The sequence below is a fragment of the Dermochelys coriacea genome, chromosome 4 (assembly GCF_009764565.3).
Source record: "Dermochelys coriacea isolate rDerCor1 chromosome 4, rDerCor1.pri.v4, whole genome shotgun sequence".
Taxonomy (NCBI): domain Eukaryota; kingdom Metazoa; phylum Chordata; order Testudines; family Dermochelyidae; genus Dermochelys; species Dermochelys coriacea.
Window position 1 is genome coordinate 54,561,543 of NC_050071.1, and position 12,530 is coordinate 54,574,072.

The 12,530-nt window shown below is 40.4% G+C and overlaps 1 protein-coding gene and 1 pseudogene across 1 annotated transcript in view; both read right to left on the reverse strand.

Moving 5' to 3' along the window:
- Positions 1–12,530, reverse strand: part of INPP4B (inositol polyphosphate-4-phosphatase type II B) — a 521,268-nt gene that overhangs the window by 258,464 nt on the left and 250,274 nt on the right. The window contains 2 exon segments of the mRNA XM_043513204.1: positions 1,952–2,068; positions 4,387–4,505. Coding sequence (XP_043369139.1) covers positions 1,952–2,068; positions 4,387–4,505 — 236 coding nt within the window.
- Positions 5,555–5,664, reverse strand: LOC119855330 (annotated as a pseudogene).

Consider the following 12,530-nt stretch of genomic DNA (forward strand, 5'->3'; position numbering starts at 1 on the left):
TTTAAGAAAGAGAAAGAATTTCTCTGAACTATCCTGTAGAATTCTACAGCACAGAGAAGTATTGAATTCTATGGACTCATTTTAAAAAGCATGGACAAGTTATCAAATGATGTTAATTATACGGGCTAGATTGCATTTTAAAAGCTTTATATGCACTCTGCCCTGCATGAGGGGTAGCATATAGGTGTGTCACTCAAGGAGCGGTGCAGGGAAAGCACTGTGCCTTAGGGCTATCCCCTTGCTCATATCATACTGCCCATACCAGCAGCAGATTACTACTACCCACCATACTGACTCAGCTGCTCTGTCTAGTGCGCTGATGATGAGAAGGCATAGTCAAGGCTTTCCCACCCAATCTCCATCCCTCCCTGTCCACTTCTCACCCACGTCTTCAGAGAGGATGATGGTGATACTAATTGGGAAATAGCAGGAACACCATTTATTCCCCTTTATGCAGTGTTTAATCTGCAATGAAAGAGGAGCCGGAGCTCAAGCTATTTTTTTTTAACATAATTTGCATCGCAAGCCCAGATTTTTGTGCCCAATCTGTAAAAAAAAAACCTGTTAACTGTTTTTATATTAAATTAATACTTCAATTTTATCAATAATTAGATCGGCTGAATATCTTTACTATATTAGAAATAACTTTAGAATACAAGAACGGCCATACTGGGACAGACCAAAGGTCCATATAGCCCAGTATCCTGTCTTCCAACAGTGGCCAACGCCAGGTGCTTCAGAGGGAGTGAATAGAACAGGTAATCATTAAGTGATCCATCCCCTGTTGTCCATTCCCAGCTTCTGGCAAACAGAGGCTAGGGACAACATCCCTGCCCATCCTGGCTAATAGCTATTGATGGACCTATCCTTCATACACTTATCTAGTTCTTTTTTGAACCCTGTTATCCCTGAACCTTGATCCAGGAAATCTATACAGACACAAAAAAATCCAAACACTATTCTTAAAATACATTCCACATTCAAAAGAAAACAGATCTCTAGGGGCCAAAACTCTTCCCAGATATATTGGTGGATCTCCACTGAGGCCTAACTGAATTTACATATGTACAAACAACAAACATCACTCCCTTTCTTTTCAAGGAAACACCTATGCACATGAGTACTTCATTCATGTGAGTAACTCCGGTGGCACCATCAGGATATAGTTAAGTTGTATTTTTATTTTCTATCTGAGGACTCTAGATAATAACTTTGGGTACTGTTGTTACTATACATCAGCTTGTACAATCCTTACTCATATTAGTGATTAATTACTCACATAAGCAGTTCCACTGATTTCAATATTCTATTCATGCAAGTAACTGCTCACTGCATAAGAGCTTTTCAATCTGGTCCTATAGGGTTTAATTTAGATTTTCCTGTGTCATACAGTATGTCTTGTACCCTTCACTATTGATCACAATGATAGTGCTGAGGGAGATACAGATATCAATATGCAAAACATTTAACCAAAATGTGATTATCTACTACCTTTCTTAAACCTCAAATAACAGGCTTTAATATTGTTTTACATGACTAGTATTACATGATCAGTAACATATTTCTGGAGAGATTATTTACCGTCTTATTATCTCAATCTATTCCATAGTTCTCTGCCAGCAATAAAAAAGGCACACAGTAGTAACCTTTTCTTCCCCAGAAATACCTACACAGTTTCATAGAACAAGTTAAATAACAGTACATGGTCCATCAGAAGGGGGAGTGGGGGGAAGAGAAACATTCCTGTCAATAATTTCTCTCTACTTTTCTAACCATCGTGAAAAATATTTAAGTATATTTTTAGAAATAAAGCAAAAGCAACTCTGAGTAATCAATATATATTGTCTTCAGTTTCCAAAGTTACTAAAGGGGGGGGAAGGGGGAGAGGAAGCAAACATTATGAGAGAAAGTCTGAATAATATTTATGAAAGAAAAGGAGCTAAATACTTACCGTGTCCTGAGATTTATCTTTGACATCATAGACCGTTAGTTTTATTTTAGTCTCCTCATAGATAGGATATTCCAGTGGGAATGTCACACCAGTCAAAAACAATGGGTCTCTTGTTCCCTGTATTACACAAGTAAACAGCTCAGATTCAGTAAGGTAGCAGCTGTGTACTGTGAAGTATGCAATTACAGACGAGTGTGTAGAAACTATGGAGTTCTAAAGAAATATATCTGCTACAGTAAAGAGAAACCTGAACTGCCAAATGCTACTAAAGTCAGCAACATAAAACTTAATGGCATAAAAACTTAATCATACTGAAAAGAGGTTCTTCTGAGATACGCAAAAGTCTAGCAAATGATGACAAATGCCCTCAAGTGGCCCTGTCACCATACATCAATACTCTTAATAGTGTTCAGTGATAAACAATTCATTTTAAAGTAAGACGTTTTATAAAAGCGTTTCCTTAAGGCTAACAGTTACTACTGTGAACATAGACATAATTTGTGCAAACAACTGAAGATGTCAGTTGATTAAATCACCCAAAAGAAAGGTCTCACAATAATATCAACACAATTTTTTAAAAATTGATCAGCTTAAGTATCATGCTGACAATCAACTCAATTTCTTAACCAATGATTTCCTTCTAATGTTAAAAATGTAAGCATTGATTTTTGCACGCTCAACTCCAAACTTACCTCAGATTGACTTATAAAATAACTCTATACCTATATAAGTAGACCTTCTGTTGCTAAATATCTGGTTCAAAATATCTAGTACAAAATATGTAATCCCCTAAACATTATTTTTAGGCTACAGACTTTGGATATTACATTATCTTCTTTTAAAAAATAATACAACAGTGGTGTGTGATGGAATCCAGAAAACTGGTAATTTTCTGATTAGCTCTAACAATTTCAAATAGCGCTACACTAGCAATTATAGTAAGTTCTAAGATACGAAAACTTTGAAACATACCATATGAAGCCATTGTTGTCATTTCTTTGGCATAAACATATATAGAAAGTTTTTATTAAAACAAACTTTAAATGTATTTTAAAAATTATTGTAAAGATATCTTTAAATTTCCTAATAATTGAGAGGAAGTTTTTAGCATAACTCACATAACGTTTGTCTGGTGTACAGTGATAGTGTTCCATTTTTAATGAAATCCACCAACTACTAAAAAGGAAGTGTCCTAACCACAGACACCCAGAGCGTGAACATGATAAATTCAGAGCTCTGTTCAGAATCTGGGTCATACTCATAATAGAAAATGAGTCTACTTCTGTCTGAATCATCTATTCCACCTACAACAGTACATCAAGCTAGACAGTCTGCACTGAACCATTCTGATTAAAGAAAGGCTATTTGAGTGATGCAGTTTCAGGATGGCTGATGGTTCAAATCATGACAACTGAATTAGCAGTCAGCTGGTATCAGAAGATCACACAGAGTGCTTATGAAATGTTCCTATGGCTTAGATTTATCAAACAGCTCACTTTATCTGTTAAAGTAATTTTGAATTTGTATTTGGTGGAAAAAGAAAAGGAGTACTTGTGGCACCTTCGAGACTAACAAATTTATTTGAGCATAAGCTTTCGTGAGCTACAGCTCACTTCATCGGATGCATTTGGTCAAATAAATTTGTTAGTCTCTAAGGTGCCACAAGTACTCCTTTTCTTTTTGCGAATACAGACTAACACGGCTGCTACTCTGAAACCTATTTGGTGGAACACTTTCCTGCTTTTAATAACCTTCTCCAATATTTTGTACATGAAAAGTTAAGTTTATGAAACCTGTTTTATGCTACATAGTTTCACTTATGTAATTATCATAGTAAATAAAAACTTTACTGTTTATGAAAATGAAATTTCAAGGGGAAAATACAAGCGCTAGCAAAGCAACCATGCAACTTTTGCTACAAAATGTAAAGCAGGTTATTATTAAATCTATACATACCTCTCCTTTTCCGATCAAAAAACAAACAAACACTTTTAAAACCTGCAAAAATGTCAAGTTTCCAATTGAGGGGAGAATAAAACAAAAATGAAAAGATAACACCTACATAATGTGTAGTACATTCTTCTGTGATTAAAATGTTTGCACTCATATTTTAGCTTATTTTTACATAGCTTTGTTTCATAATGAGAGTAAATATTCTCCAGCTCATTCTAAAGCTATGTCTGAAGAGCCAGACTATTCTTTATGTCTCCTGTTGGAAAAATAGACCTTTCATGAACAGGCAAGTTCATTTCCGACTGTTTATCCTGGTTACATGCCAAGAACTGCAGAACGTTCTCAGGTATGCTTTGCTAATAGCTACAGTGAAGCTTGCCTACTAAAGACCACGCACTAACTTGTTTCAGCTGTTCATTTACTTTCTAAGGAAATAATATGAAATCTAGTAATGAATGGTAATGTAATAAAAGGAAGCTCACCTCCACAATTTCAGTGCTTGAATATCTCGTCAAAGTCTGTTCTGCTGGATGTACAACTGAGATCTGTACAAATGTATTCAGCTTCCGATCACGGGCAGTAGCCACTAGATCCTTGCAGGCTGGAAATGGCACAAGAGAAAAAAAAATCTCTAAAAACAAATCTGAGAGAAAACTCTGACATGGGACAAAGCAGACTAAACTACAGCTCTGGATTAAATGTCTGAAAGACTTGAGCTGATTTAGCAGAGGAGGTCCCTTGGAAGTAGTTTACAGAAATAGGAAGTCACATGCTGCAGAGCTGAACTGAGATTTCATTTCCACTAACCACATTTGCAGCTCCTGCAGGACTTCCCTGCCCGAGGCTCATCAGCTCTTTTATACAAACACATGTGCATGCACAGGCACACTCTGACACTGGATAACTTCAAAGTTAAAACATCAGCTTATTTGCTATGAAATCTCTCTCAGGCAGCCTTACTTGGTCATCTTTTATCTGACAAACTTTATGGTATTTCACTGTTTCCGGAAAATTCTAAACCAATTAAAATTTGTCACTGATTACACTAGTTTAGATGTTCTACACCACATTATCAGTTTCTTGATTAGTATTAATCACAGGGTAAAAATCTACATTTTTAAAAGCAACAACAAAAATCAACTGTTCTGTCAGTGACTGACAGATATAAATGGGAAGAATAATTGCACTCTGGCTATAACACATCATTATTAAAACTCATTTTACTGGATAAATATGGAGGAATTCAGTTTTTAATTAATAATGAGCTTTCAGTCTGGGCTGAAAAATATGCAGTTAGTGCTTCACATAGCCATGCAAGTGAGTGAGTTTACTTTCCAGACACAGTCTCTCATGTCTTCTAATAGAAAGAGCAGAAAGGGCTGCAAAAGCAGTGCCTCTCACTTCCTTCAGCGGTGAGGAGCAGGAGCACAGCTGAGCTGCTCTGCAGCAACCAGCATTGCCACTGGGGACATGAATTGGCTCCAGAGCTGGATGGAACCTATCCAGTTCTCTTCAGTTACGAAAAGTTCCTACAATGTGGGGTGTAATGGGATTTATAGATTTTTCAGTCCCCACAGTGGTACCCTAGAAACCCTGCCAAGCCAGGCAGAAGTTAATTCCAACCAAAGGTTCGGGCTGATCTCAGGGAGTTACTGCCAGCCTCAAAAAAAAATTAGATAGAAACTCATAAATGTTCCTCTCCACGGAAATCTTTAGTAAAAGGTGAAAGATTTATACGATCTGAAGAGAAACCAGAGCTCGGAACTCATTTAAATGCCTCTGACCTTCAGGCTCGGCACATTAAAGATGAGCTGGGTTACTCAAAGAGCAGGCAAACACGCTAGCTACCTGGCTGTGATAAGGAGGCAAGATGGGGAGTTCTGAAGAAACAAAAACATACCTAATTTGGTTTGTATGTTTCTGCTGTGTGTTTGGAGTTTATTGTGTTTTGAATCCCTTATAGACAACATAAAAGGAAAGCAGCAGAAACTTTCATCATTTTTGTATTATGGTTAAATCAGAACCTGGAAATAATAAAACATAAGCCCCAGAGAGTATTTTGAGGTTTCTGTTTAAATCTGGATTGCCAGTGAAATCTATTGCTAGACATTCTCACACTGGTCCTACCACATCTTAGTACTGAAAGTAAGAATATGGACAACCTCTCTACATGAAGACCACCTCATGAAATGGATGATGTAATCGCAACAGAGCCAAAGAGCTACTCAGCAGCAATTTCTGGAGCCACTGCTTTAAAAGATCTCCAACTCACTGACATGTCTATACTATCAGCACCACACTATCTGATTTGTAGGCCTACTTCATTATGTTTGAAGGAGTGATTATCACATCCCAGAGGGCCAGATAGACACAGCCCACCTGAATTGCACCCTTCTTGAAGGATGACGTAAAGCAGTTTACAAGGCCTGAACAACAAATCTGCCAAGGAGCATGAGTAGCTGAAGTTGGCAATGCAAATTCCAGTCACAATCATTCCTCATAAGGTCCTGATCTCAAGCCATCACCCAACCCCTAAATGGCAAGTCTATCCTGTGACAGCGGACTGTGAATAGCTCAGGGAATCTACTGTTCTAGGAAAATACCTGTACATCCTTCCAGGGAATGTGCAAGACTGGGTCATCAGCATAAAATGGCACTGTGTCAGAAGCATTCCAGACAATGAACAACATGTTTTGACTTGAATTTACAAGTCACTTCAACCCAGATACCAATCCTGAAAGGAGGGTCCAGTCCCCTGGAAATATGATGAGCCATCAGAGATGATGGGAAAAAAAACCACTAGGCTATCAGAGGAGACAGGTGAAAACAGATAGATACTCTGAGCAATTTCAGAGTCCTACCAGGGAACCTTCCACTGGCTAATTACAAAAGTAACTGTCAGATTACAGAGACCAAAGAGATCCATTTGACTGTTTTAGTTGTGGGATTGTATGGAATAGTGGACCGAGGCTTTTGTGAGCTGACCAGTTTGGCAGGGGAAAAAAAAAGGATGACATCCAGTCTATGTATACCCAGTGAAGATTTGGTAGTCTCAGAAGTAACTCATGTCTGAGTTAGACTCTGGCTGTGCCCAAACACCAACCTGGTATAGATCCTGTGCAGATCACCTGTGTCCATGTAGTGTTATCTGTACGAGCATCCTGATCAAAGCAGTGAAGGTCGGGATTGAGATTGCTAGCAAGGTACCTTGGATCATCATTAGGAAACACTGATGAGTCTGAACCACTGATGAGGCTGAACCAGATGATAGCAAGGCTGGGAAATAGTCATTGAAGATTTGAGGTAACATTTTCAAAAGTGCCTAAGTCTCATTGTAAGTCAGTGGATTTGGGGCTCTTAAGTACCTAAGTCACTTGTGAAAATGGAATGTAGACCCCTAAGACACTTAGGCACAGTTGAAAATTTTACCCTTGACAAGATTCTCTCAAAATTTACAACACCCATTCTGGATCCCAGAAAAGTCAAAGATGAAAGTAGGCAGCTTTATTTTCAGGTCAGTTTGTGAAATCCCCAAGAATGCTGAAACTAGCCATGGTGTTATATCTTTACCAAACCTCACCTCAGAACTCTTGTCAGGATCTTATGATCTGATGTAGTAACAACATGAAAAAGAGGTCTATCCACAGCTAACTATAATGGGTCCAACACCTGGAAGTCCCAAATTTTGCAATTTCCCCACTTTGAAACAAAGGCATTTGCTCTGTTAGGTAGAGTCAGACTGCAGACAAGCTAGTATACCACCAGCTCTCAGCACCAACAGATATCCAACCAGAGATCCTGCCATAGCTCATGCTCTGTCTTGTTCAGACTACCTAGAAGGAGAGACAACATGTAGTAACATGCACAAGCCAAATTTTATTGTCTTGGGGTTCACAAGAGATAAACATTGAGCACACAGAGATAAACATTATTGGACTCTTAGGGGACACCAATTCACCCCAGTAGTGGTCAGTTACACCATTCACTATCCTAAGGCCATACCACTGAGGTGAGCGCCTGCCCAGATCATTGCCAAAGAACTCTATAGAGGACTTCTCTTGAGATCTGCTATCCCATGAAGATCTCACTGAAGGCACTAACCTATGCCTTGTCTAATACTAGAAGCTTGGGATCTCATTCAAATGTATCACTTTGAACCTTAGCATATCACCCACACAAATGGTCTGGTTAAAAGGTTAAACAAACAAAAAAACCACACCTCTCAGAAGGCATGTTGTGAAACTTTGTGGAGTCAAAACAAGAGACTGGGAACAGCTCACTTCATCCTGTTTACAATATGGAAAATTCCACAGATGTCCACTGCTTTCTTGCCCTTAGAATTGTATTGGCTCTATCCCTGGGAAATCCAATATCTTGTTGACTGCTCTCTCCAAGATTCTTTAACATTCTTTTGATATACAAAAATACAATATGGTTCAGGAAACTAACATTTTACTGCATAGAATGCAAATGAATGTATAAATGCAGCCATTTAATAGAATTGAAATATTCTATAGAAAAAAGTTTGTATAAAACAACCCTGGCATGTCCTGTAGGAGTGTATTCTTAACCAGATGTGTAACATTCAATGTGGGAGGGGGTAGATGAGATGAACATAGTTCCCCCTTATTCTTGATGCCCAAGGCAGCCACACACGCACACACACAGGCAGAGGTTTAGATTACTTTTCAACGCTACCCTATACTTGACTTAATTCTGGAAATGACGGAAAACTTAGTGGACTGAGAAGCAGCAGCCTGGAATTGCATGCCAAAAGTATATGAATCTATTCATTGTGACCATTGACTCATCATTCAAAAGCCTGAGTCATTCATCCCCACAATGGCCCCATTTCTACTAAGTCCACCCATGCACAATGAAAGCTTAATGAAGAAGGTGGATTAGGAATTAAAAAAAACACCTAAGACATATACAGAGAAAATGGTCTGATACATATTAAGCCAAGAAAAAATGCATATACGCTCTGTGTAAAAGTTACCCGGGGATGTTCAAAGTGACTGATGTGAAGGGGATAAGGGGGTGATGAATGACTGAAAAGAGGCATTGCTCTAAAATATTATTATGTCTATACATTTTACAAATATATATGAAACTGGTTTACAGTACAAAATGTCGTCAAACACACATTTCACTGATTTTATTCTTCAACATTTAAACTTTATTTTCGAAGAAATAAAAATACAGAGGGAGTACATAAAATGTTGTTCTGTTTCCATGACTAACAATTTCTATTCCACTAACAACACTGTAAAATTATCCTTCCACAATATGCAGTATAAACTAAACAAACAGAAGAAATGCTTTTCTTTGTCAATCAATTCTCTGGTATTCTGCTGGAGTGCTCCAAGTAGTAGTACTATTCCTATTCCGCATTGTCTCTTTCAAGATGCATGTATACTTCTAGATTACCATGCGTTAGACTCTTGAGCTCTGTCATCACTCAATAGTATACTGTTCACTATACTGCACTAACATATTGTTCTGCATGTGAGTGCTTAGAAAACAAAGAGGCAGGATATTTAAACCAAAGCTGTTAATAAAGTCTCATCATAATAATAGATAAACGGATAAACCCTTTCATTTCCCTCATACAACGCAAGGTTGTGGGCACATAAGGCATTCCTTACTTCCCTTGCTGTCCTGGCCCCAGTGATAAGAGGGGCATTTTTGGGTTGCCTGTACCAGGACTGTAAAACCAACATTTTCTTCAACCCACTCCTAGTGAAAGATCTCCCCTTTTTTCTCCCACATGTTGTGCAATACATAGCCTATCCATACTGGCATCAAAATGGGCTACTATACAACACAATCTTGCCTTCAGTTGGCCAAACGTACATTCCTTACAAACCATTTACCATGGTTACAGGGACAAACCATCCCGATGAGTCGAAAGAATAGTAAATATGGCAGGCGACCAGCTTGGCTTAATGGTGAAATCTTAGCGGATCTTAAACATAAAAAAGAAGCTTACAAGAAGTGGAAGGTTGGACATATGACCAGGGAAGAGTATAAAAATATTGCTCGGGCATGTAGGAAAGATATCAGGAGGGCCAAATCGCACCTGGAGCTGCAGCTAGCAAGAGATGTCAAGAGTAACAAGAAGGGTTTCTTCAGGTATGTTGGCAACAAGAAGAAAGCCAAGGAAAGTGTGGGCCCCTTACTGAATGAGGGAGGCAAGCTAGTGACAGAGGATGTGGAAAAAGCTAATGTACTCAATGCTTTTTTTGCCTCTGTTTTCACTAACAAGGTCAGCTCCCAGACTGCTGTGCTGGGCATCACAAAATGGGGAAGAGATGGCCAGCCCTCTGTAGAGATAGAGGTGGTTAGGGACTATTTAGAAAAGCTGGACGTGCACAAGTCCATGGGGCCGGACGAATTGCATCCGAGAGTGCTGAGGGAATTGGCGGCTGTGATTGCAGAGCCCTTGGCCATTATCTTTGAAAACTCGTGGCGAACGGGGGAAGTCCCGGATGACTGGAAAAAGGCTAATGTAGTGCCCATCTTTAAAAAAGGGAAGAAGGAGGATCCTGGGAACTACAGGCCGGTCAGCCTCACCTCAGTCCCTGGAAAAATCATGGAGCAGGTCCTCAAAGAATCAATCCTGAAGCACTTAGAGGAGAGGAAAGTGATCAGGAACAGTCAGCATGGATTCACCAAGGGAAGGTCATGCCTGACTAATCTAATCGCCTTTTATGATGAGATTACTGGTTCTGTGGATGAAGGGAAAGCAGTGGATGTATTGTTTCTTGACTTTAGCAAAGCTTTTGACACGGTCTCCCACAGCATTCTTGTCAGCAAGTTAAGGAAGTATGGGCTGGATGAATGCACTATAAGGTGGGTAGAAAGCTGGCTAGATTGTCGGGCTGAACGGGTAGTGATCAATGGCTCCATGTCTAGTTGGCAGCCGGTGTCAAGTGGAGTGCCCCAGGGGTCGGTCCTGGGGCCCGTTTCGTTCAATATCTTCATAAATGATCTGGAGGATGGTGTGGATTGCACTCTCAGCAAATTTGCGGATGATACTAAACTGGGAGGAGTGGTAGATACGCTGGAGGGGAGGGATAGGATACAGAAGGACCTAGACAAATTGGAAGATTGGGCCAAAAGAAATCTAATGAGGTTCAATAAGGATAAGTGCAGGGTCCTGCACTTAGGATGGAAGAATCCAATGCACCGCTACAGACTAGGGACCGAATGGCTCGGCAGCAGTTCTGCGGAAAAGGACCTAGGGGTGACAGTGGACGAGAAGCTGGATATGAGTCAGCAGTGTGCCCTTGTTGCCAAGAAGGCCAATGGCATTTTGGGATGTATAAGTAGGGGCATAGCGAGCAGATCGAGGGACGTGATCGTTCCCCTCTATTCGACACTGGTGAGGCCTCATCTGGAGTACTGTGTCCAGTTTTGGGCCCCACACTACAAGAAGGATGTGGATAAATTGGAAAGAGTACAGCGAAGGGCAACAAAAATGATTAGGGGTCTAGAGCACATGACTTATGAGGAGAGGCTGAGGGAGCTGGGATTGTTTAGTCTGCAGAAGAGAAGAATGAGGGGGGATTTGATAGCTGCTTTCAACTACCTGAAAGGGGGTTTCAAAGAGGATGGCTCTAGACTGTTCTCAATGGTAGCAGATGACAGAACGAGGAGTAATGGTCTCAAGTTGCAATGGGGGAGGTTTAGATTGGATATTAGGAAAAACTTTTTCACTAAGAGGGTGGTGAAACACTGGAATGCGTTACCTAGGGAGGTGGTAGAATCTCCTTCCTTAGAGGTTTTTAAGGTCAGGCTTGACAAAGCCCTGGCTAGGATGATTTAACTGGGACTTGGTCCTGCTTTGAGCAGGGGGTTGGACTAGATGACCTTCTGGGGTCCCTTCCAACCCTGATATTCTATGATTCTATGATTCTATGATTCCTCCCTCATCCAGCAACTGTTCAGCAGGCTAAATGCTCTCACACCAAAGGAGGGCTTTCTGAGTCAGGACAGCAGAAGATAGGCTGGGTCTCCTAAAATATCAGTGGGCACAGACACCCCATTGATATCTGTGTTGTCTGGAGGAAATAAATTCCCTTTTGTCCACACAGATTAACGCCAAGCCTCCTGAGCACCTGGCATCACGCATTTGCTAGTGCATCCCACGTTGGTGTCCATGAACCTCCTGCCATGGCTGGGACAAAGGTTTGAATAATGAGCAAGTAGTATCCTTCTGGTATCTCCCTGGGGGAGGAGCAGACAAATCTACCACTTGTGGGTAAACCACAGCAATAATTGCCTCACAAGCCTCCATCACCACAGCACCAAGTGTTCGCTTGCCAATACCGAACTAGTTAGACAAGATCCGGTAGCAGTCGGCGTAGCAAGCTTCCAGATGGCAACCAGTTTCTGGACTGGTATGTCCTCCCTCATCTGCATGTCCTGGCACTGAAAGGTCAGGGAGAGCTCCTCATACCGCTTCATTAAGGTGGCCTTCCTCATGAGGCAGTTCTGGAGCCACTGCTGGTCATCCAAGTTCTGCATGATGATGTAGTCCCACTACTCTTCACTTGGCCTTCTTCTAGATCTACTAGTCAGCAGTCTCCATTCTGCCAAGTCTGCATGTGGCTGGTATGAT